Below are 26340 nucleotides of genomic sequence, written 5' to 3'. Positions count from 1 at the left end.
GGCGGGTTGCCCGATCCAGGTAATTTGTTAATTCGAAATATTTCGAAATTATAGGAACCTTTTGTCCGGTATGTTGGTAGTGCGGGGAAATGGTTAAATTGGCAGTTTGAACTGTTGGAAAGTAAAATAGCTGATGGGATATGTTTCATTCGATTATTTTTTAGATAGTTTTAGTCTCAGGTTTTTTCGAAGTTTAAACTGCGGCCAATCATATTTACATTTAAGAATTATCGGATTTGTCGGGGAAATTGGATGGTTCTCATGTGCATCTGATACCAAATTCTCCATGAGCTGTTTTGGGTACGGGAAACAAAATAATGTCATCTGCAACACTAGTGGACTCCTTGGATGTCTTAAAAAAGTGAAGTCTCGAATGTTTCAAAGGTAAACTATATAGGCAGTAAATTACTATTTTCTATTTTCGAGACTGAGTAAATTTTCAGCCAGACAGAGGGCAACGCATGTTTAATAATTTGTAAATAAAAATTATACACAGTGGTGGACAAAATTATCGGCACAAAGAATTTTAAAATGAAAATAGACTTTCGGAAAAATATAAAGTATATTTCGATACATTTTTTAAGGAAAGTGTTCTTTCAAAACTTATAAAAAAAAAACTTCATATCAAGTTTTTGGATGGACTACATTATTAGTGGTAGGATGTATTCTTCTAAACTATCTCCCTTGAATTGAATTTTACTTGAAATATAATGTATATGTTGTTTCCATTCGACCGGCGCGTTATAGACGTTATGGCTGGAATTTGTGAAAAATATTTTATTGTTTACTGCGTTTTGAAGATTTTTTCCTTCTAAATCGGCTTTAGATTTTCAACACAATAGATTTTCTGTCATCTAGCTGAGGAATAAAAAAATGCTCTAATCAAAGAACATTAACATTATGTTAAATCCCCTTTTATTTTTATAATTTACCAGCTGAATACCACAATCCTTGTTCTGGTTGTATTTGCAAGAACTGCGGATTTTGTTCAGGTTTTGGAAGAAGAGAAGCTATCTGATGACACTCTTGTCTTTTTGCTTTGAATGTGGGAGCGAAATTATCATATTTTACAATAATTTTCGCTCCAAACGATGCGATTTGAAAGCACCCATTGTCTTCCCGAGTATACTGTTTGTTGAGTAGTGTTTGGATTCTTGAGTAGCTGCATTAATATGCGTTAGAAGTGGCTCTAGCGGCTCAGTTAGGGATGACCAATTGACCTTGGTGAAAATTCAAAGCGCCACAGTTTAATCATTATATCAATGAGGACATTTCGTTTTTTTTGTAATCATAGTTTCCAATGTAATTCCATGCTGCTTTATGGGGATCGATTCTTAATATTGATCTACCCTGGTGTGGGTAGCATGAGAACCGAAACTTGCAGGTTGTTGAATCATGCATCTAACTTTTTTCATGTCTTAGAAGCTCTTGAAATAGAGGCGCTGATTTGTTCTGTTTCCAGTGGTGAATCTTGTTCTTTAGATATTTCAGATGCCGTGCATATCAGGATGATCTTCCAATGTTCCATTTTTCATTTTCATAATTTTTGAAAATCAGATGCATTTTATTCTCGTCGTGGAGATCATGATGAGAGAAGAATATTTTGAAAACTGCTACAGTTGCAGATGCCATCTCTTGACACAGAATTAAAAGTATCCAAAGAGAGTCTGAGAATATGTTAATATTGATTATTGCGGAAAATTAGTCCGGGATAGAAATAACATCAGTAAAAATGCATATGTCGCCATAAACCCCTAACTGGTACAGAGTAGATCAACCACCCTATGTGCTATCATTGATCATCCCCGGCAAAGTGCTTCGCCGTCTCTGTATCCCTCTTCCACGATTCTGCGTTACGAGGTTCTGAAAGTGGAAGCACCATTTACATTGTGCTGCGGTTGATGAAAGTTAAAATTTTCAAATGGTAGTGAATGACATTTCACACCAGTTGCTGCCATGTAGCAGCAGAGAGAACGTTGGTGCGGAACAGCCTCAACTTGATATTGGTGTCATGATAGCTGCTATAGTGACACCGACTTCGGTGTCACACACAGAAATACCATTGTCTTTTAAACCTACCACATTCTTCAATCAGGGCAGCATGATGGGTGTGAGTGGGAGGAAATATTATCGGTGGCAGAGTGGAAAACTGGAGGACACTTTTTTGGATTTAAAATTCCTCTGAAATCTTGTCCTGATATAACACGTGACATTTTACGTCGCTATATGTCACTCCGATAGTCGTTATTCGTTTTTTTCTGACAGAAAATCCAGAAAAACTTTCGCTATTCAAAGTGTTCTAAATTCTAAAATTTTGACAAGTTGAGCGAGGATTTAAATTTTGGGCGTAGATTTGCAATGACTCGAATGGTACCACATTTATACCATTTGGTCAGTGCAGGAAATCCTTAGCGGCAACTAATGGGCCTTTTGTGTATCTAGCTTTCGAGTTGTTTCTTCATGTGTTTCATGATTATTTCAGATATTATCTTTACGAAAGCAGGAGCACGCAAATACCTTTTCAACTGCCGCCTATCATGCGGATGCCTTTCTTCGGGATCTTAGCCATGCCATGGTTATTCACTTCCTTCACTTGCAGCTATAATACCGCTTAAGAATCGCTATAAAGGTTTCGTAATCGTCCATTCTAATTTAGGGGATTCGAGATATTTCGAAAGATCTTCCTCTGGAATGCGGTTAAAGGCAGCTTTATTTGCCTATAACCCAATTTTCCGAAGATTATTTAAGGGATGCAGCGTCGTCTTGTGCAGTTAGAGAAATATAGATATAGAGCAATATTTTGAGCGGATAGGTTTCTATATACTGTTGATTGCAATAGCCGTAAATAGATTTTTTCCGTTAAGGTTATAGACTGTAACTTTTGACCCCGGTAGGAAAACTATTTAATTTCTGCGGAGCGGCAGTAGTTGCTTCATTACCTTCGCAGTATCTGATTTGATATTAAGGATTGGTGTGTTTCAGCGTTCATGGATTTTTTTTTTCCGGAGTCCTTTCTCATCAGCCAATTCTAGACGACCCCATATTCGATGCGGACGTGGACGTCACGAGACTGTTTGTTGATAACTTCGAAGTACATTTGGATATTTTCCATATCCACTGGCAATAAACTCCTCCTTTTTAAATGAGCTGAAATTTGCCTTGAGTGTGGTTTGTTGTTTCAGCAGCATCTTAGATTTGAGAGATGGTTCATACGTCAATCACAAAGTACACCAGTTGTGGAACGCCACTTAATCCAGGTTGCGTTAATGCGTGAAGCAATTTCATAACGCAGTTCTCCATCGGCTGATAGCGTTGACCCGAGGTATTCAAATCGCTCAGTTCTGGGGAGATCACTGTCGTTGACAGTGACGTTGACGTTGGATGTCCTAAGTGACGGTGTCTATAACAAGAACAAAGAGGAGTGGTGAGACGGCGCCATGTCACTGCAGATCCCTAATGACCTCGTCGACTAAGTCCCGGCAGCAGCCAACTTTGCTTCTGTTTATCGCGCTGTGGAGTCTCCTTTGTCTCTCTCTGTCATTTTGCTGCGTGTCTTCTCGACGCCCTCTTGGGCATAGAAGCTGACGTTATCAGGTTCATAACTTAATTTATGACAGCTGCAACTCCAACATCCCAAGGATGGCTCTTCTGCGCGGCTGTCATGTCCCATTCAACTGCCCCGGCATTATAGTCACCCCCAACCAGGATTCGCCGCTCCGTCTCCCGAATTCGTATCCTACATACTCCCAATCGCATATACTGTTCTAATGGATCTATTCCCCTAGGTACATAAGTTTTCTTGGGAATTTATAATTCATTTTGGGGGAGTCCCATTCTTCAATCCCGATAAAAAGTTGAGGTGGTCTTCCCCTCTTAAAAAGTGTTTTGATCCCCGAAATAAGAGGGTATGGATAAGCGGAAGAAGAAGGATCCCTCCCCCTTCAAAAGTTGTAGCGTTTCAATATGGATCTATTTTGATGTTTAATTTTGGATCCCGCCCCAGAGGGTGTAGGGACGGGGATATGCAGTTAAACAGGAAGGTCATCTCTTCCCTGCCTCTTAGGCTGACCTCAGACGATCAATATATCATCAGTCTGGCGTCAATCTGAATGACAAAATTATGGCAAACTGATCGCCTAGTGTATTTTTATGCCTGACGAAAATTTAAAGTTTTAAATAAAATCAGTCAGTCTAGCTGGACTGATGATAAGTTGAGTGTAATGCAGTTATCATTGTGTTGTTAATCGAAACATGATTCCGAATGGTTCAGATCTTTCTAATGACTTAAGGCTCCAAGATGTTCAAAAGACCATCGTGAGTGGCCGGAGGTGACCTAGAAGAAAGAGCTATTCAAAGAGGGAAGAGCTATCCAAAATACCTAAAAAAATTGGCTAAATTGACCATGACCTGAACACGTCAATCCCTCAAGTGTCATTATGCAAAGATTCACGGGTCTTTGCCATTGCGTGAGTCCGCACCGGATCTTGAAAATCTCTCAAACAAACGCGGAGATTCGCGTGCATCTAACGATATAAACAAAACTATATAGTCTTAAATCTCCGGACCTGAAGTTGCGATCGAAAGGGAGGATCTACAACGGATCATATCTTCGACCATTTTACCTCTTGCCTTAGATGTTTAGTGAGGCGCGGCCACAGCCAGCACAGAGGCGTGCAAGCACGGGTCGACGGAACACTTCGGTGGAGCTTAAGAATTTGCGAGCAGACCTTTACGGTCAATTTAGCCAATTTTTTTTAGGTATTTTGAATAGGTCTTCCCTCTAGGTCGTCTTCAGCCTTCGGTCTTTTGACCATCTTTAAGCCTTTGAATCATTACATCTTTAACTACATGCAGCATGGTTGGGTGGTCTTTTGTCATCTTGTTGGCTGATCTTAGACGATCACTATTCCATCAGCCTGGCGTCAGTCTGAATAAAAAAAATTGTGGCAAACCGGTCGTCTAGTATATTTCTATGGCAAAGACTGATGGGCTGACATTTAAATTTTTAAATAAAATCTATCAGTTTGGCTGGATTGATGGTAAATTGAGCGTAATGCAGTTGTCATTGTGTTGCTAATCGGAGCATGACTCCCGAATGGCTTGGATCTTTCAATATATACAATAAAAATGGTTTTTTTTGTCGTCTCGTTTATACTGAATACGTCAGTCCAATGGTCATTTTATCTGTTCATTTTTGATGGATTGACTTATAGCACTGATAAAATACTGATGGTGTAAGGTGAACCTCAAAAATTAACGACATCCCAAGAAGAAATTGTTTTCATATTATTGATGAGTCTGTTTCCTTTCAATTTCGTATCCATTCGCGTTGTCCACTCCAATTTGAGCGCATTGAACTTTAAGAAAGTGATCCTCATGAATTTTCACCGGAAATGAAGAAAGCAGACCCTCCTAACCGGAAATGGGTTTAAAAATTCAACATTTATCAACAGCATATAGTTTTCATTGTGGTCCATTGTTACAGTAACATTTTAAAAAATAGTCCAATGATTGGATTTAAAAGTTGACTTTTCATTTGTGTTTATCTCACATAAGGGTACATCGAAATAATTTTATATAGCTTTAAAACATAGCCTTCAGCTAATTCTTGAGGGCTTGTATTAAAATTAGACAGAAAAGGCGGTGCAAGTGTTAAATAATTAGGAGGAATCATCTAATTTCGAAATGTCATTTTGCCATAATCAAGACTGCCAACATGTATGCATAAAATTCTGTCCGAAAAGAATAACAAAAAGTTCTTGTCAACAGAGAAGAACAATCTGTCGACACCTGTCATTCTTTACGATACTGCTGGCGAACGGGTGTACCAAGCAGAAGTATTTTCCAATAGTTTTCGCCGCTTCAATATTTCAATAAGTTAATAATGTCGCGAGTAGACTGACGGTATAGAAATTATATTAACGAAAACGATAAGTGCGAATGTTGCGTTTCGATGTATATCAGGCGAAACCGAAAGAAAGCAAAGCGGGAAAGGACTTCCTGAAAAATCTCACTCGATGTGCTCCGCTGCTACCGCTCAACTGATTAAATATTTTCTTTTATTTTTCCGTTGCTTTTTGTCAAAACAGTGTCCCTAGTCGACGTGATAACGATTCAATTCAACTTTAATCAACTTTAATATTTGTTTTGAATTTATTCCCCTCGTGCAATTCATATTAGTATAGTAAACATATCGCCTCTGATTGAAGTGTACGTAAATTGGGTGCTAGTCTGTAATTACGCGAACGGTTTGAATGCTTAGAGTTCTTATTCGGATCCCATTCATTGCCATATTTGGAGACGGAGGTTTCTGATACATTATTGCTCCGTGAGAGCCTGTCCAGCTGTCCCGCGTTTCCTTACCGAATTGATTTGACGACGTGTAATGTTCTCTAACGGACTTCCGTGCAATTTGCCATTTCCTAGCTGCCTCGGCATACCAAAGGATAGTGGAAGCGACGAATTACTGCCGGCCAACATGGGAAATCGGGAACCAGTTATCCTGAACGTATACGACATGGTGAGTACCAGAGATCATATTCCTTTTTTTATACGTTGCATTATTTTCCACTATTTCCGCCCACTAATAGTGCTTGCTTAGATCAATTGCACACTAGTTTGGAACGCGTTGATGGTCAATTATTTTGTGCGCGCTGCCGGCTTCGAAATAGCCTCATTAGAGCGATGCAGTATGGGCTCCCGTGTGGTGTGTTTATCATTCAATCAGATCAGCGCTAAGCAGGCAAATCAAAACAATAACATATGAAGCATTGCAATAGCAAAACAAAAACGATGATAGCTTGGAATTTACATTTATAATGTGTGTGCACATGGAAAAATCTCTTGGGATTGTTGGTCTCATTATGTTCATTTCTAATAATTCTCCGTTCAGGCTGGGGCAGTTGTTTTCTTTTAACATAGAATCAAGTGGTGCATACAGTGGTCGTGCAATATACAAAGAAGTTCACATTTGTAAAATGATCGCATATACTGGTTTCAATCTTTCTTGCTTTCGCAGCATCTGGAATGCTACAACACTTTTGCATTGCTACATTTCTCGAATATAAAGAATTTTTCTTTGGAGGCACATTTTTCAGATACCAAGCATTGCTGGGAGGGTCTACATGACTAAAATCAAGTTTTTTGTTGATATAATAATTCTCCGTGAATGGAGCTCCCCGTTGTATGATACTTTTACACCCGAGGAAGATTCTTTAGGCGGATTATCCTTGTTGATTTGTTTCGTGGGAATGTACTTTTCTAAGGAGGTTTTGAGGTTTCTACAGCCCTTTTCGGGCTTTGGCATTCAGGAGGTCCTTCCTCCAATCATCTCGACCCATCGATCGCGTCTTCCAATTTTAAATTCCGAGCAGTCTTCATCAACAACGCTTTCTTGGTTTTCTTACCTTCGTCCTTTTGCTCTCCCTTTGAATACCCTTTTAAGTGTCCGACTGTCGCCTATACTGAACGCACTTTCCAAAGTTTGGTTAATTTAGAGAATTTGGGTTGGTCAAAAAATTGGTAGAACTCATGATTGTATTTGATTTGCCATTGGTCGTCCTCTCGTCTAGCTCCTGTTATTCTCCTCAGGATCTCTCAAAGGTTTTGACCAGTTTTTCGGGAGCTTGTGTTAGGTTCCATGTCACATTCGTTTTCTATACTCGGAGTTTTGCTTTCTTGTGTATTCAACTGAATTCGTCGTTTTATTTCGTCAAGTTCATTCCCATTTTTTGTCAGTTATACTCCTAAATATATAAAGTTGTTTATATTATCTAGGTTCACTCCTCAATCGTTATATTTTGTCTGGTGTGGGTCATTTTTCTCGTTTGCGTCGTTATTTTGTTGTTTTCGTTAATTTGTAGACCAAATTAGTTTTGTTGAGGTTTATAAAAATTTTCTTGTTGTTATGAAAGATTGCGCCTTGTTGTGTATATCGTCCACATATGCGACGATTTAACAGGACTTATAGAGCAGGGTATCATTTGTGCCCACAGGCAACGTTTGTATAGGTTGCTTCAATAGAGGTGTTAGACCACCTCCTTACTTTAACCGGACGTTTGCCTCAAACGCATCTATCAGGCTGTTATTGACGCTCTTGTGTGGATCATTGTCATTCTGGTAACTCTTACTAGTTTTGCTAGAATGTCAAAGTCAAGCATCATTATGCATAGTAAATGTTTGTGGTTTCAGAACCAAATTATGGATAGCTTTCATCATAATTCTTATGAGTTCTGGTGATTGAGTTGCGTTTTTGTTTTTACAAAGAATGGTTTTGGGGTTGATATCCACGCCTTAGGCGCTTCACTACTTTGTAGGCGATTCCTGTGTTGTTGCTTGTTATGTTTTCGTCAATATTCTTCAATTCGTCGTCAAAAGGTTTTCCCCACTTTAACCTCAATATTTTACGAGCTGCTTGTCGAGGATTTTTGTAATTTTCTCCCTTTGACCTTCTATTTCGTTCTATATGTTGTCTGTATGCCTCGTTTTTCTTGTCAACTGCTTCCTAGCATTTATCGTCAAACCAATCATTTTTCCGGTGTCGGGAGTCATCCAACCACTTCTGCTGTTGTTTTGATAGCACTGTTTTAGGCCATAGCAGGTGCCACCTGCAGGCTTCCCCGTAAGCTCTGGCGAATAGTCTTAATCGTTCTTCCAGTTTTGTCTGGTATTCTCTTGCTATTAAATCATTTTTTAGCTTTCCTATCTCAAATTTTCCAAGTGGGTTAGTTTTTATTCCGTGGGGCTTTGAAATTCGGCACCTGTAGACGCTTTTCCCCATGTAGGGGTTGAAGTCACAGTATGCTCGTTGATGAACATCTTATGGTGAGTGAAAACCAAAAGAAAAGGCAATGTGTTTCTTGAAAAGCTGAATGAGAATTCGGAGGGAATGAGTTGTATAAAAACTATACAACATACAAGCCATCGTAAAATTGCTCTTTGACTGTATCATCTTTTTCCCAAGTTGGGGCGGATATGTTAACAAGAATTTTGGTTTGATGCGAAGCGCACATAATCTTTCGTGCATGGGTTTGAAGCCGATAACATTTGCTTTAAAGTTCCTATTCACGATGAAAGGGATTCTAAACTCACGTTTCTCTTATAATTTCCTACTTTGGAAGAATGTATCTGACCTCATGTCGGTTGCTGTCCTGTTGAAGGTCTTTGTCAGGACCAGACTTGTTTAGTGATCTAACACTCCAGGATCCAAGAATGTAATCATTTATTCGCTTGTGCGGTGGTTTCCATGGTATAAATACTGTTCGAGATTATTCATCCTGATGTTTGGTTTTTTGGTAGCTGACGGGTTGTAAGCCCGCCTGAACCGCCAACCTGAAGGTAAAGGTCAATTGAATTGGACCCTGGGCATTGAGATGAACAAGACGCTACAATGATTTGGTCTGGAAGCGAACATCTTGCAGATTCCGTCACCATGCTCGAAAGGGGGAAAAATTCGGGAGAGGTTGCATTTTCCACTGATATATCTATCAATTTCAGATTCTATTGATGCATTGATGATCAACTGCTCACAAAACAAAACCTTAAAAACGGCAGCGAATTCTATAAGTGGGCGGTTAATTGTGCCTGTGAGTGTGCTTGTTTCGACCATTCAAGTTGTCCAAATTAACCTTTTTCCCATTGTTGAACAATCCCAATTTTCATTCCACTTTCCAAAACCTATATTTTCCTGCAAATCGGAGCCGGATTCTGCACAATTGTCTTTTTTAATTTATTGAATATTTCAATAGTAACGCTCATATGAGATTTATATGGCGGCTTGGAATTTCTCAAAATTACGACACTCAAATAAAATATGGCACGATAGGTGCTGAAAGGTTTGAACACATTTCACAAAAAAAAAAAATTCGCTCTCGACGCCTTTCACAACGTTAACGTGCATGACTACTGATTGTGTGGTGTATGCCTGAATTCAAATGGTAGTCCAGTGAGTGGAGGCAATACTGATTGAAAAATAAAAATTGTAGTTTGGAGGAAGCTACTGGTCTATCAATTTGAGGTTAAATTACAAATAGCAGACAATATCTAATCTCTTAAACATGGGACCCAAGACTGCCTTCATCCCGATTGAGCAGGCGGCGCGAGATGTTGGACTGCACATCAACGAAGGCAAAACCAAATATACGGTGGCAACGCCTTTGGTGCTGACGTTGCCACCATATATACCAACCAGCAATATCAAATCGCACTGGTCAAACGGGAAGAATAAAGATAGGAAACTACAACTTTGAAACCGTTGATAATTTCTCCTATCTAAAATCACAAACAATGACCTTGCCAGTCTTCATGTATTCCTCGCAAACTTGGGTTCTTAACAAGAAAAATTGCGAACCGCCGCGTTCGAGAGAAGACTCCTCCGAAGAATTGTTGGCCCCCTACATGAGGATGGACGATTCCGTAGCCTACATAACGACGAAATCTATGAACGATACCATGACCGTCAGCTTGTGGATAGAATTTGGTTCAATAGGATGCGATGGGCGGGTCACTTAATCCGTTGGATGAGAATGATCCAGCCTGAAAATTCTATAAGGGCAATATCTATGGTAGAAAAAGAAGACGAGGCAGACCCTGCCTAAGATGGAACGATGGCGTAAGTCAGGACGCCAGACAGCTTTTAGGGATATCGAATTGATGGACCTCGGCGCAAAACCGGGATGTCTGGAGTTCCTTATTAAGGCAGGCCTAGACCGGATACCGGTTGTTGGGCCGTTGATGATGATGAAAATTTTCGTGTGTGAGTGAAGCAGTTTGGAAATAAAAGATTACTGAGATGAATTGACAGTAGAGGTGAGAAATGGATTACGTTTGATAACGCCGAGCAAAAACGATCATGATAGCACCAGGAATGGTTGCGATTCGGGATTATCGGAAAAGAAGGTAATGCTCTGTTGTTTGGATGGAAAGAGTGAATCTTGTCTCACACCTGGAAAATGAGTAACTCTAACCTCTAGCAACTGAAAGAGACGGCCAGAGATTGAACAGAGGTGTTAAGAAAGGAGTTTAAAATTGGATGTGAGGCTATATACACCTTCAGTGGTTCATCAAAGTGGTGATGTATCTACCGCACAGTTCAGACTATAAAAATTGGTCTTGCCATTTCGCAAAAAAAGTTATACCTAGACTAGAGGAGCTAATTTAATTTCTGCCTACTGGCATATCTTCAGAACAATAATTTTCAATTAGTTTTGCACGTAAACAAGCTCGAAAATGAGAATCTTATTTCCAGTAAATGTTTCAAAATGACTACTCCTTGGTATTTTTAGAAAAAAGCTTCCTTATTAACGTTTTAACGCAGAAAAGTTTGATTTAAGTGGTTTTACGGAGAACCATCTTTTTTATTTTAACGCTTTTTTTGTCGTTGTCTTTTTTCGTCTCATTGTTATCAAGTTCTTTTAATAGCTATATAGAGAAGATTTTAATCGGATTTGGTCCATTGGAGATTCAGATTTTCAGTTTAAGAATTTCCAAAGCGATTTCAGAAGCAATTATTCTGTTTTCATTCCCTTTACGATGGTACTTGAGTTTCCTCACAACACTGTTTCGATAATAGATATATTCCTCGATCAGTAAACTTCCCATTCATCCGCCCATACGTAAACATTTCTAAGTAGCATTCCAATCTTAAGTCGACTCAGAGAATAGTTCAATAGACTCTAAACTAGACTTTCTAAGCACGCTCGAGATCAAGTCTGTATCTCACATTTCTGTTGTATGTTAAACATTCTACAATACATATTGCGTTTGTAATGCATATTGTGCAGAGTATAATGAGCGCACTGACCCCCCTTTTCGCCGTGTGTTAATTACAAGATAAGGTCCGCGCTACTCGATTGGGTGTGCAGCTGACAACTAATTCACATTCTTGTTAAAGCCATGTTATTTTCTATAATTGCTACCATATAGCGATAATAACTTATATCCGCTTATATCAATTTTTGGATTATGGAACCTACATACGTACAAGATGTACGAGCCTGTATCGCGTCATTTGATAACAGCTTGCAGTTGTAGTTGAATTCAGTAGGTGCTTTGTTGTCTGTAGCCAGAGATCAATTCGGATAAGCTGAAAGTAAAAGGAAAGCCATAAATTTCTAACGATGGCGTTGATCACAATAAAGACTGTTCATTGTTTTAGTCGATGCAAAAGGAAATCTGTATTTTTTGAGTCACATAGCTGAGACTGATTGCCAAACAATAGAATACTCCCAGGTTCTATGAGGAGAGTATCACATTTTTGTCCAATGAAACAAGGGCATTTTGTTTCGGACTTTGGGCTATAGTCGAATTTATCGCGAATCGTACGTCAATACTTTTCATATTGCTATTACTGTAAACGTAAGTAAAACAATTCTTTGCTGCATACACCTAAAATATGCGTATCAAAAAGGCAGCGAGCAAGCTTTGAATATCTTTGTCCATGATTTGAATTCGCTCCAGATTACCCAACTCTTGGGAGATGTCTTTCACGGGAAGATCAATCCTTTTAATAAGCTCGGGGTTGCTTCCCGGATTGGTAAATTTGTATACGTACCGGTTGCTCAGAATCTTTAAGTATTTAACATTCTTTATTTTAAATATTTATTGTATACTTATTATTTATTAATAACTAATGAATTATTGAATTCGTTCTATAATAACTAATGAATTATTGAATTCGTTCTATTTTAAACTTTAATTACAAATTAATTGTCATGAGGAATTATTGAATTCATTCTATTTTAAAACTCTAATAACAAATTAATTGGCATGAGGAATTATTGAATTCATTCTATTTTCAAACTCTAATTACAAAATTAAATTGGCATGAGGAATTATTGAATTCGTTCTCTTTTCAAACTCTAATAACAAAATTAAATTGGCATGAGGAATTATTGAATTCGTTCTCGAACTCATGGCACACTTTTCTCCGATCTTCCACTCCCGTGTCGTGCTACGCAAAGTGGATAGATCCGCGCCATCTACGCAAAGTGGATAGATCCGCGCCATCTATTCGCTCGCACTCGCAACATTCGAAATAAATTTCGAATGCTGCGAATCCTGCCGCGCCACAATCTAAATAATAAAATAAGTTAAACTGGTTAGACTCATCGTGAATTTGCTGCAAACTGTTTTCAAATCCAGAGAACTAAGGCATTCGAGAAAGCTCCATATTACTGAGCATGAGAGTTGGAGTTCCCATAATTAAGTCTATCATTTGTACATGTCAATTGAAAACTAACATAAAAAGGTACAACTCTTGTCAAATTTGCAGGTTTGTACGTATCATTACAATTTCACATTTTCAAATTAAGATGAAAAATCGATTTTGAAGTGTCTTTAAAGTTCGAACAATTATATTTTCGAAGAGACGATGACCTTTGCGGTTAAAAAATATCTATAAGAAATTTTATGTAGTTTCCGAAAATGATAGCAAATCAGGGAAGGGAGTTGAAAGTCGGGATTTTGTTAGGACGGTCAAGCTTTTTGACACTATTTACGAAAAACGCTATAGCATAACTCTGTAACGGTAAAAGATAGAGTCTGCATTCCATGAACCAATTTTCCTCAATCGAGCCGTACTATCCACCATTAAAATTTCTATCGTTGTAAACGGGATACCCTGTATAATACTAAAGTGAACATAGGAAAACTATTGAAGAATAATGGTTATTTTGAAGGAAGAATGCATTAAATTATTATTGTGGGTTGTGGATTTTCTCAATAATTTTATTAAAAGCTTTGAAACTATGGCGATACATACAGAGGAAGTATAGGAACAAATTCAATTCAAAAGAAGGTCATTAAGAGAGGTATTTAATTCAGTATAGTGGGTGTTGAAAGCTTTCCAGATATTGAGACACCTACGCTCAAACAGGAACGTACATACTGACATTCGAAAATGTGCGAGTTACTTACTTTGCATGGCGAGCGGTACTCTGGGGTGATCAAATGATCAAATCGATTCCATTTCCCGTTTTTACAATATAAAGAATGAAGTTAAAGATTTGTCACGTCAGTTAAGTGCCGGCTTTAGTTACTCTGCAAGGTAAACGAATTACAGCAGAATATGAGCATGGAAATCCATGAAGTAAATAGACTGCTATTAGAAAGACTGCCTGAAATCAAACTTCGAGTAAAAATATAAAAAATTCAGATTGGTCACACGGTAAACCCATTTTGTAGCAGCTTACATAATAATATTTTCTCTTGCATCTACGAAATATCTTGGTCAAAAAACTTATTCTTGTTCAGTCTTTGCCCCGTTCACAAGCTGAATCGGGTCTCAAATCACCATTGTTGTTTCGATCGGCCTTTTGGTTGTTTCCCATCGCCTTCGATGTTCAGAGCAATTCGGAGGTGTGAATTCTCGTCAGCGCTAATTACGCGACCATGCCATCGAAGACGTCTCTCGCGATTTTTCCACGAACGCTGCAACCACATATCGATCGCGGATATCCTCATTCCGGATATGATCATGTCGTGTTAGGCCACTTGTTCATTGCATCTTCGTCTCCATTATCGCGAAGTACCATTCATTGTCTTTTATAGTCGGTCAACACTCGGAGGGCGACAAGGCAAACACAACAGTAAATTTTGATTTAAGATGTTCGTTGATATGTCGATCACAAAGAACTCCAGTTGTGTAACGCCACTTCATCCAAGTTGCGCTGATGTATAAAGCAATTTCATAACCCAGTTCACCATTGGCTGATAGCATTGATCCGAAATATTACAATTGCTCAGTTCTCAGCAGGTTACTGCCACTGACAGTGATATGGTCTACTCCATCCGGATTCGTGTTGCATGAAGCGATCATTCCATTTTTGGAAAAGCTGCAAAAAAATCAAAATAACAAAGCCAAAGAGGGTTGATGAGAGGGCGCTTCCTCGATGAACACCGACAGAGGCACGAAGTGGTTGTGATATACCAGCCACACTTCGAACTTTACTTTTCCGATCATGGTAGAGCGCACAAGTGTTCTAGTGCTGCCTCTGAGCATAACAGATGAGTGTGTGTGACGCATGGATTTTAAAATGAAAGATTATTTATCAAAATCGATTTTTACTCGTTTCAAAGTAATGCCCACTGATACCAATGCAGAGAATCTGCACAGAATCCCCGAAACATTTTTTTAATTAGTGTTTGCTGTGTCCATCAAGTCATTTTCCACTTTTCCATTACGTCCTCTCGGCCTCTGAAACTCATTTCCCGTTGGGGTTTCTTGACACGATTGAACAGAAAGGAGTTACAGGGAGCCAAATCAAGTGAATTGGTATGGTATTTGCTGCGTGATCCACAATTCATGAATAATGCTGCCATTGTATGACGGTGCGTTGTCATGTAATATCATGTGATGTGTGGACTGCATGTCGTACTGATAAACCCTCGTCTTGTCTTCAGTAATAACTTCTTTGGTGAATGTTAGGTCGGTTTCAGCCATTTTTATAATTGTAAAAAACCGAAAACACATGCACGGATATACTTAACACTCTCACAACATGACGTTTCACTGTTCATATATGATCCTGAAATTTCAAGCAGCAGCACCAGATGTGGTAATCTAATAAAAAAGCAGAACTTCAATCTGATCAGTAGAAGCCCCCCTGCAGTTGTAATTTCGGACAATTTTTGACAACCACCCCCCTCCCTTCAATTTTTCCTAGAATCATAGTCATTGCAATAATATAGGCTATTATATAAAGCATAGGAGGACATCTTCTACGAAGCAGTAGAACGAACCCTCGAAGCCTGTCCCAGATATGATATCAAAATCATACTTAGGGATTTGTGCGATACTTTGGCTCCCATAGTTTACACCAAAATATGATAACAGACTGCGGATCATTCAATTAGCAGTGTCACATGAAATGGTTGTTGGAAGTACCTGGTTTGCGCGGAAAGTGGTCCACAAACATACGTGGGACTTTCCAGACGGGACCAATTTCAACCAAATTGATTACGTGTTGATCGAACGCCGCCACCTCTCAGCCTTGATGAGTGTCAGAACATATAGGGGGGCCAGTATAGACTCGAATCACTATCTCGTTGGCATGAGCACCATGCCAGCTCGAACAACAACACCACCCAGAATCTCCTCTGACAATCAGGTGAGAGCTAACACTGAAGCCATCCACAACACAGCCCTCCGAAACACCTATAAGAGGGAAATGGAAGCTGCAATAACCGCAGTCAACAGAGATCCTGGAGATGAAGTATCAACAAATGATCTTCACAATCACCTGAAGAACGTTATCATAAATACGGCCACAAATATACTTGGCCCCAGTTCCAAAAAGAGTTGGAACGGCTGGTTTCACGATGAATGTAAGCTAGTAACGGAAAGGAAGAATGCTGTATACCGAGTAATATTGCATTCTCAAAGAACGGGGGCACGCGCAGGAACTTATTACGAACTTCGGCGAGCGGAGGATCGACTTCACAGACGGAAAAAGGAAGCCTGGGAGAACCAAAAGGCACGAAAGTTTTACCAACAAGTCAGCAGGATGAAGCCTTCCACACCTCGATGTTCATCCTGCCGAGACAAAGAGGGAAATCTGATTTCGGACAAAATGGGCATATTGGAGCGATGGGTTGGGTACTTTGATGAACTACTAAACAACCAGAACATCGGCGAGTTGGAGGTCCCCCCAACTGAAGACGACGGGCAAATACTGCCACCACTAAGTATAGAAGAAACAGTCCGTGCAATTCATCGGCTTAAAAATCATAAGTCGCCAGGAGCCGATGGAATTACAGCCGAATTGGTTAAATATGGTGGCGACCAAGTGGTTTATCAACTTGTGCTCAAGGTGTGGGACAGCGAATCAATGCCTGATGACTGGTAAATGGGCGTTACCTGCCCCATACATAAAAAGGGGGATATCACACAGTGTAGCAATTATAGAGGTATCACGTTGCTGATTACCATCTATAAGATGTTCTCCGCTATCTTGCTGGCCGGATAGCCCCATACGCCCAGATCATCATTGGCCCATACCAAAGAGGCTTCACTCCAGGCAAATCAGCAACAGATTAGATTTTCTCTCTGCGGCAACCGATGGAAAAACTGTTGGAATATCGACATCAGTTGCTTGCACCATCTCTTCGACTTTAAAGCCGCCTATGATAGCATAGCCAGGGTAAAACTGTACACAGCCATGAGAGAATTCGGTATCCCGACGAAATTGATAAGACTGACTAGGCTTACCCTGACCAATGTGCGAGGCCAGATAAACGCAGCAGGATCACTTTCAAGACCATTCGACATAAACAACGGTCTACGACAAGGAGATGCCCTATCATGCGTCCTCTTTAACCTGACCCTCGAGAAAGTGATCCGTGATGCTGAGGTAAATGCAAGAGGTACGATTATCTCTAAGTCCTCCCAACTACTGGCCTATGCTGACGATGTCGACATCATGGGAAGAACGACCCGAGACGTACAAACAGCTTGTGGTTTCAAATATTCCTGGTCATTATTTTCCTGTCAACTGTTTTTGTGTATGTGAATGTTTTACTTTACTATATCTTTCAAAGAGCTTGGTGTGGTCCACCTAGCGTCGGCTTCAAAATAGAAATTATAAGAATGGAAAACAATATTCATATATAAGATTTTCATAATCCATAAAATAATTGTTAGCTCATCTTTGAAGTTGCAAATACCTAATTCAGGCAAGAGTTGGTAATTTTAAAGCTTAAACCCCCAGGCTTTGCATCGAGAATTTTTTTTATCTGAATCACATGTTTTAAATTTGGTATTTCTACATTTCCTTTAAAAAGTCGTTATTTTTTTCTCATTTCACTTTCGATGAAATTTTGCTTCAATTTCATTTCCATGACACTTAATGTTGCCTAAATGATAAATCTACCGCAACGGGTAAGCAGGAAAACAACCTACATAAACATCAATGACGACCATGGATTAAAACCCGGGGGACGAGATTGAGAAGATGACGGTCAACTGTCATGTCCTGTATTGTTATCAAGCTAATTCAGTTGTTTTTAGATTCCAAATTTTTCTGTATTTTCATTTTCATGTGACTCAAAGTCCATGAACCCATTTCGGGTAACAAAGTCGATATACAATTACAATGTCAACGATTTCGGTTACTATATATTTTTTTAAAATGTGGTTATATCAATGGAAATGTTTGTTTTTTTAATTGTATTATAAGGTGTAGCATTCCCACAAACAGTTCTCAGATATTTTCTTATAGTCATTGTTTATGGCTATTATTGCTTCAGTAACTTTCTTTGCAGTCAAGTTTTTATTCTCTAGTAATTGCGTCTAATAATTATAACTAGATTGAAGTTATAATTATTATTCTTTAGAAGCGTAGTTCGATTTGGCAATGGCTTCGTGAGGGTTCTGGCCTGCAGTCCATTAGAGCCTTTCTCATAGGTAGAAATTAGCCGATTTAACCACTTGTTGTCTTCATTTGCGCTTTCCCTGACGATCTGTGAATTTTCTCCTAGGGTGGAACTTGAAAGTGCTTAACAGGCTTTGGCTATGTTTGTGTCTGATCGCAGCTTCTGGAAATATTTTTCTTCTAATTTAAGCAGCGCAGGAATAATTTAGATGGTTTGCCAATCTACTCTAGTTATTGAGTTTCGGTATTGAGTTGCTAATGATGCAATGTTATCTATTCCATTTTTAAGCTTTTGTTTGCAAAACAAAACCTTATTAAAATCGGTCCAATGTCTGTCTATCTGTCTGTCACAAGCACTTTTTCAGCAACTGCTATACCAATTGACACGAAATCTGGTGAGAAGGTGGGAACTGTGGACCCCCAGACATGCAGTGAGTGATATCCTTCTAGGTTAAATGTGGGGGGGGGGGGTTGAGTTTTACACTCAAATATACTCACACAAGAAGCAAACAAAACCTTTCATACCTGAAGCGCCTAGCTTCCGGTTTCTCGACTTGTTTTCTGTTTTTTGGAAGAACTTTGACAAAAATGCCTGACAATATTTTTGTATACAATTTAATCTCGGAGTATATATGTACATTCCAAACTCTTTTCGAATAGTTGATAATAGTGTATTCTTGCATTATGGGAACAAACTGACGAACGACCATTAAATTCATTTCAGGATCCCGACTTTCCACTTCGACTATGTGTATAATGATATTGAAAATGTTTCTGGAGATCCTACCAACAAGTTCCATTAAATTGCAATTGTTTTTCTTGCGAGCTTATTGCATTTTAGATTATAATTGCAAAACCAGATACCTAAAAGTAAATTGCTTGGTTTTCTAAGAAATAATATTTGTTTTATGTCTACATTTTTCCTTGAAGTGTTTTACCTGGGACAATGAAAAAAACTTTTCCTCCCTGAATCCCTCATCGTTCAAATTTTAGTGATGAAAGCCAAGTGGTGTTAGGCTCAGGAACATTGAGAGTATCAACAAACCAAGCATGTACGGGCACTTACCGCACTTGGTCATTCATTTGTTGCCTAACTATACAATTTTCTCGGCATTTGCTTTTATCTGTTACGGAAGGTTTCTACTTCTAATTGTCTCTTTTTCTGTTCACACAGACTTAATTTTCTTTCTATCGAAGAATCTCGAAAGTTGTCTTATGCTCTCACTATTTCGGATTTTTTTCGTTTTATTGAGGATTGCTTTATTGTTAAAATACGATCAGTTATATTAAATTATATCCGTTCCTTTCATATAATTTTTTCGCACATTTGAATTCACAGCATTCTAACGCTTTTTATTTTCTATTTTCAATTACAATTTTGGGACAAATAATCTGCATTCATTTGAAATTATTAATTTTTGTAATTTAAGGTTTAAATTGGTCTTTCCTTTTTATATTTTAACGAATTTTATCCATTTCTCATTGCAGTATTGGATAAACGAATACACGACATCAATTGGACTGGGTGTTTTTCACTCGGGCGTTGAAATTTTTGGCACAGAATTTGCATACGGTGGCCATCCATATCCATTTACAGGAGTCTTCGAAATATCACCACGAGATCATGATGAGCTTGGAGAACAATTTCGATTTCGACAAAGTGTACAAATAGGATGCACTGACTTTACGTATGAAGAGGTACGGCGCATAGTAGATGAATTAGGTAACCAGTTTCGAGGCGATCGTTATCATCTCATGAATAACAATTGTAATCATTTTTCTGGTTCATTAACGCAGGTATGGTAATTTGTTATTGACAATTCGAAGTTGGAAGACTTTAATTACAATTGTTTTGATAATTGTTTCAATTTACAGATATTATGCGGCCAAGAAATACCGAGTTGGGTGAATAGATTAGCTCATTTTAGCTCATGCGTGCCATTTCTGCAAAGATGTTTACCAAAGTATGTATTTTATGTTTAGGTTAGACTCTTCAACTTGCTTATAAACTATACAAAGCGGTGCAGTCAATTGCGCAAATATTGTCACCCGTTCTTATTAGGTTATCGCTTGTTTATAAGAGTAAATTTACTTCTGAATTCATGCATACATTCTCGAATCAAGGTTTTATCTTCATAGTATGGACTATTAAAAGACGAAAATAGTGGCGCTATCAGAGAGTTGGACTTTAATTGCGAAAGCTTCGATGGTCTATCGTAAGCACATTAGGAACAATATTTTGCATATTTGACGGGACTGCATCGTGATAAGCCAGAAATTCGAATTTTCAATATATGACAAATATCAAGTTTAAAAAAAAGTAGGAAGTCTTTTACAGTAAAAATTCACATATTTCTTTTATATTCAAAATTTTATTTGAACTAAATATTCTCTATTTCGTTCGCACGTTCCCCTGTTAATAATTTTTTGCCTTTTCTTCAAATCTTTGCTTCAACCGCGTTAATCGCTGGTAGAGAAGTGCCAGCTACGAAATTAGAAAAAAAAGTTTTGGCTAATTCTAATTTTTTTTAGTAACGAAAAAAATAAAGATCCGTGACTAAATTTCAAAAGAATTTTATAGAAGATTGGTTATGCATATGTATTTATTTAGAGAATTTATTTTGTATAAAATAATGAGGAAAGTAAATCACGAAAATTAAGAACAGAAAATTCATTTGTTTTAGCTTTTGCAGGCAACCTTACGGGTGTGGCTCTAACATTTCGGATGTCGATAAATAGTTTTATATACTCGAGCTAAGCAAACCATTAGCAATTGATTCTTCGCGGGAGATCCGTATGTTCAATTCTCTGTCCTTGGAATTGAAGCTACTCGATGGATTTAACTATTGGTCATTCCATTCTTGGAGCCGAACTCCCGTTTTACTTCCTACAAAAGTTAGTTATGTATTGCGGCATTGGAAAAACTCATGATCTACCTGATGGAGAGGTTGGAATATTTCTGTGCTTCTTGTCTAAGCCTAAGAATAGCAAATGAAATATTGTCTTCTTCTTAAAAATCATTTTCCTGGGCCATATTCACGACAGTGCTGTCGGCACAGTGATTCCAAAGTTTCTTCCAACTCGATTGCAGTACAGCTGGAGAAACGGATTGTAATTTTCTTCAATGCACCCATGCCACCCACATTTTAATGTATATCGTAGCTTCTAATATTAAAGAAAGAACAAAATTGACCGACCTCACAGTTTTCTACAACACTATATGTACATATGTATAAATGTTATCGAGAATATGAGCGCGGCTAACATGATTAGCATCCTACTAATTAACATGCACTGGAGTAGAACCACTGAACTGATCTGGTGCTAATCAGTGAACAGTAATGAAACAAGGTCCCAGCCACATGGCGTCTTGACTTAGCAGGTGCAGTTGTCACTTTGGTTCGGAACGCCCAAGGCCGGGGGATGACTTTATTTGGATTTGGTGTTTAGGGATAAGGTTTTCCAGCGTCTAATACTGAATAAGATGATGCTAGATTTGCAACGTATGAATGAATTATGAACCTAGTAACGATCCGGAGGGCACCTGACCGTGGGAAGCTAAATCTATGGTAAAAAATTCGTATTTGTATCTTCATCCAGTTCTTCACAAAATTTTTTTAAAAACAGCCAAAAAACGGTCTTCGCACGGCATGACCTACTTAAATTAACCAGCTTTTATTTACGAGCAATTCAAAGCGATAACGAACAGTACCACAGCTGAATTTTCGGTCTCAACTCGGCTGATGGCAAATGTTGTATTTCTATCTCTAGCAGGAGACGTCTCTCCTTGCTAAGGAACGTAAAACCATCTACCAGTGCAAGGGAGGAGATTTAAGGGCAATATACACTAAACTTTTGGTAGAACGAGTCAAGAGGCAGTGGGAGTGTGGCTCCATGGCAACTTTAATCCGTGGCTGAATCGAAAGCTGGTCATATTGATAATTTTTTTTTATCTAAGTTCTAAGCGGGAATGTAAGCTTTCAATATTACCTGTATGGAGAATATAGCGGAGCGGAGAATATCTTATATATGGTACTCAGCAACGTGATACTTCTATAATTGCTGCACATGATTGGTGGTGGCAGCATTTGTTCGTCGTGTTCAGTTGGCGTGATTTTCGGTCGTTGAGCAGTTCATCAAAATTCTCAACCCATCGCTTCAATATGTCCGTTGTGTCGGAAATCAGATTTCCCTCTTTGTCTCGGCAGGATGATTATCGAGGTGTATAAGGCCTCATCCTGCTGACTTGTGCGCTTGGTGCGGTTGCTCCCTGCACCCCCTGCTCCCTCTTCTTTTCGAGTTCACAGACCCACTGGTTCTCCCAGGTTTCACTTCTTCCGTCTGTGAAAACGCTTCTCCGCTTGACGAAGTTGGTGATAAGTTTCTGCGCATGTCTAAGTTCTTTGAAAATGCAACAATACTCGGTAAGCAGCATTCTTCCGTTTTGTTGTTAACTTACATTCCTCGTTGAACCAGCGGTCAGCACGTGCAGGTGGAGATAGGGTTTGGTAGTAGAGCTGTTGGTTCAGCAGGCGTTTTTCAGGTTTTATGCTCTATCGTGGGTACCAATTCACATTTCGCCCTGTAATCTACACTCTTCTTTGAAATAAATGAGTATACTTTGGATTATACCGAATTGTTTTTTTTTTTTTTCGAAACACTCGTTGATTTCGATTTTGTTAAAGATTTACAGTAACTCACAAAATTGACCACTCTATCGTTGTAAATGCGATCTCTTACTGAAAACATACAAATTTTTTGATATTTTGTTAAGCAATTCATGTGATTCGAACTATAAACTAAAAAGGAACAAAAGATGGAAAATTCAGTTAAAGTTGTTCAGCTAAACAAAAAAAAATATTTCTGTTATCAATTTTGTGACTGATGCATTCAGTTTGGTCACAATTAGATTAGTGTTCCCAACTCGCCCGACCGGCTTTTTCAAAACAGTCCAGTGGCATTCAATGGGGGTTTGGTCTGGAGATTGGGAAAACCAATTCTAAAATTTTTACTCTGCACTCTTGGAGCCATTTGGTGACCGATTTTGGCTGTGTGCTTCGGGTCATCGTCCTGTTGAAAAAGAATGGGTATAATATTAACTTTTAAATTTTCCATGGTGATATGAGTGTGCTGTCATTCTTCTTTTAGTTTTCTTCAATCTCCCAGCTTCGTCTCTTGTCATAATTGAGCCTCCTTCAAACTTAAGTGTGGGCTTTGCATTGTGTGACTGCACTTTTCCTCCTCGACTACTGCATATTCATTTGCGACCCTCTGATCCGAAACGCTCTATTTTGGTCTGATCTGACCGTATAATCTCGCAGACATCTGCAGCCCAGTTTTAGTACTTTACTGTAACGCCAATCGCAATTTCTGGTACTTCTCTGTTAACAGGGATTTCTTAACTGTTACGCGTCCCCTATGATCAGTTTTTCGTAGTGTTCGTCAAACAGTTTTTGAAGATATTTCCAATTTGTCAGTGTGTTGAAGGCTATGACGTACTTCTCGATTTCCTCGTAAATATTGTTGTTTAAGGTTTCGTTCTTTTTTTCCTTGCCGGCCAAGCACCTTAATGAATTTCTGAGAAAAATGCGTCATTGTATATACCACCAGTCCTTCCTTTAGTCACTTTGCCTTTTGGCAAGATGTTCACCCCGCCTAGTTTGTAATACTATCAGTTTCTTCGGGACAACTGGCAACAAACTTAGGTTTTTTTGGTTGTTGACCCATTTTAGTTATCTCGGCGTTTGGAAATCAATCTTTATTAATGAAATTAGTTGGGAATGGGTTTACAAAATGTTTTCCCCTTCAGGAATTCAAAAATATTAAAGTTTAAATATTATTTTTTAACTATTTACAGAGAGTGGCTAACACCAAATGCCTTACAACAATCAATTACAGCGATTCAAGATCGTGATTCAGATACGAGCCCCCTCTGAGATCCGGCAAAAAGCGATGGCTAACATGTAATATTCTCGACAAAATCTGCTGTTATAGTCTAAACAAGTAAAACAAAGATAGAATTGTTATATTATAACTAACAAAATGTAAAGTATATTATTTAACATAATGAGAAGGTAACGCCAAAAAGGTATTTAGTTCTATATTTATTCAGTTACCTCGTTTTGTCGTACGTAATAGGATCGCATATATATTGTGTTTTTTAATCAAATGCATACTCTTAACACTTCATTGTATATACTTGACTGAATCGATATTTATTTATAAGGAACTTTCCTCCCCTTTCCTGCCCCGTTCATTGAGTAGTTTTCGTGCATTGCAATTGAAATCATGCATACATATTTGACTGACATCAAATATTGTTACTGTTCCTTCATAGGATAAGAACTTTAAAACCTAAACGTCAGTAAAAAGTATATTGAGTAAAAAGTGGAGAAACAAACCAAGATATTTTTAGAAATTAAGATAAGACAATTTTACGAATTATTCATTGTAATTCATTTTTTCTCCAACGGTTTAATATTTAAGATGGAAATTACACACTAAAAAGTAATATAGAGAAATTTCATGAAACAGGCGAAATTGCAAAGTGATGTAGTTTTTTCTATTTTTTCAAATCCTTGAAGCAACTTATCGTAATTGTTTTAAAGTAAGACATAAGTTCATAATAGAATTGCCAATAGAAATATCAAATCAACCCAAATTCATTGCGCGTAATCTTTTTTACGTGAGTAATTTTTCCAATTCTGTGCTGTTAATTAAGATTTGATCAATGAGATTAATTATGCTTGACGAACGCTTTATATATATTTAATTTAGTATTCAATGAACTATTTTGGATTTATAGATTTATTAGTGGATTATTGTGCTGTTTTTTTTCAATACGATTTTTTTTTTCGTTTCTTGATTATCATTGTTTCGATCGGGAGAGATTCAGTGATGCCATTGTCGGAAATGAATGGAGTAAGCGTATGCAACGTATACAACAGAACATTAATATTTGGAGTGAAAAACTAAGGTGTTGCTATTTTTAATCCACTTTGATTAATTTTAGATTTCAAATGTATGACTTAGCTTTCCATACATTTAATATCCAATACCACATTTTTTTCTGAGAAGATGATTTTGTTTTTATGATATTTTTTTAGCTGTTAGTTAGAGTGAGCAACGAAATTTAGAGCTGAACCATTTCATATGTAATTTGTTGTCATTTCCTTCCTATATAAACCTTTAACGAAACACTTCAATTTTTTTTTGCTTAAAGTTGATATTCAATAGAATATTGAACAAAAAGTTTGATGTAGATACTGGGCCTTTATCATTTACTCGGTAAAATGGCTAAGTTTGCCGTATGTTATGTACTGGGTTAGATTACCTAGTCTTCACGTATGTGGTCAATGGGAGATTATTTGTAGCGATTGCTTGGAACTCTAATGAAAGTATGAAGTGGTAATTCATTTATTGTTTATAAAAAATATGTGAACTTTGAAATGCAATGCGAAAGTGGATGCTGGAAGTTGCGAGCATATCTGCATATGAAGAAGCATTTTCTAAAACAGAATACTGAACAACGCTAAAGGACTACTTGATATTCATACGAAAAAAATAGCATGAAATTTCTTCCTGCACGGACACCACGCTAAAGAAAATCGCACAAATCATATGATGAATTTCCAGTTGATAAAGATAAAAACTATTATCGTGTAACCCGTGAACACCTTTTTGGCTTGAATGAATTCATCAAGGAGGCAATAGACGATAATTTTCATTCATCGCAGTCATTAGTGAAATATGCAGCAGGATAACAAAGTTTCACAGCTCACTGAAGCTGTCAGATTGCGTCATTGTACCCTGGCTGTGAACATGCGCTGTTGTATACATTTCTTTGTTTCCCAAAAAATTGCGGCGAGTACGTCATCTAATGGTTACTATCGAAGTAGTTTATGGTGGTTCATTTTTGTGCTTTTTCCTATTCGCGTTGCCATACTCAGCCTGATGTAGACCGCCGCAAACA

At 38.1% G+C, this 26340-nt stretch overlaps 1 protein-coding gene across 3 annotated transcripts; it reads left to right on the top strand.

Moving 5' to 3' along the window:
* The first annotated feature begins 78 nt into the window (after positions 1 to 78).
* LOC119654911 (deubiquitinase DESI2) lies at positions 79 to 25567 on the top strand. Of its 3 annotated transcripts, none has more exons than XM_038060545.1 (5): positions 79 to 384; positions 6427 to 6520; positions 19857 to 20165; positions 20244 to 20332; positions 20508 to 20941. In XM_038060545.1, exons 1-5 carry the CDS (start codon positions 134 to 136, stop codon positions 20518 to 20520), a joined length of 756 nt encoding a protein of 251 aa, XP_037916473.1. In that variant the 5' UTR covers positions 79 to 133; the 3' UTR covers positions 20521 to 20941. The 3 variants fall into 3 exon arrangements, with proteins under 3 accessions (XP_037916473.1, XP_037916472.1, XP_037916474.1); XM_038060544.1 differs by lacking the exon at positions 20508 to 20941 and adding an exon at positions 24226 to 25567 and having other exon boundaries at positions 80 to 384; XM_038060546.1 differs by lacking the exons at positions 79 to 384; positions 20508 to 20941 and adding an exon at positions 24226 to 25567 and having other exon boundaries at positions 5773 to 6520.
* The last annotated feature ends 773 nt before the right edge of the window (positions 25568 to 26340 follow it).

Source organism: Hermetia illucens, chromosome 4 (genome assembly GCF_905115235.1).
Source record: "Hermetia illucens chromosome 4, iHerIll2.2.curated.20191125, whole genome shotgun sequence".
Taxonomy (NCBI): domain Eukaryota; kingdom Metazoa; phylum Arthropoda; class Insecta; order Diptera; family Stratiomyidae; genus Hermetia; species Hermetia illucens.
The sequence above is the reverse complement of the archived record's forward strand: the minus strand, read 5'-3'. Positions and strand labels throughout refer to the sequence as shown.

Excerpts from the sequence above, each read along its gene's own strand:
- LOC119654911 (XM_038060544.1), top strand. The coding sequence starts at position 134 with ATGGGATATGTTTCATTCGATTATTTTTTAGATAGTTTTAGTCTCAGG. Across the intron at positions 385-6,426 it reads AAGTCTCGAATGTTTCAAAG|CTGCCTCGGCATACCAAAGG; the intron begins GTAAACTATATA and ends GCCATTTCCTAG. Across the intron at positions 20,166-20,243 it reads TTTCTGGTTCATTAACGCAG|ATATTATGCGGCCAAGAAAT; the intron begins GTATGGTAATTT and ends TTCAATTTACAG.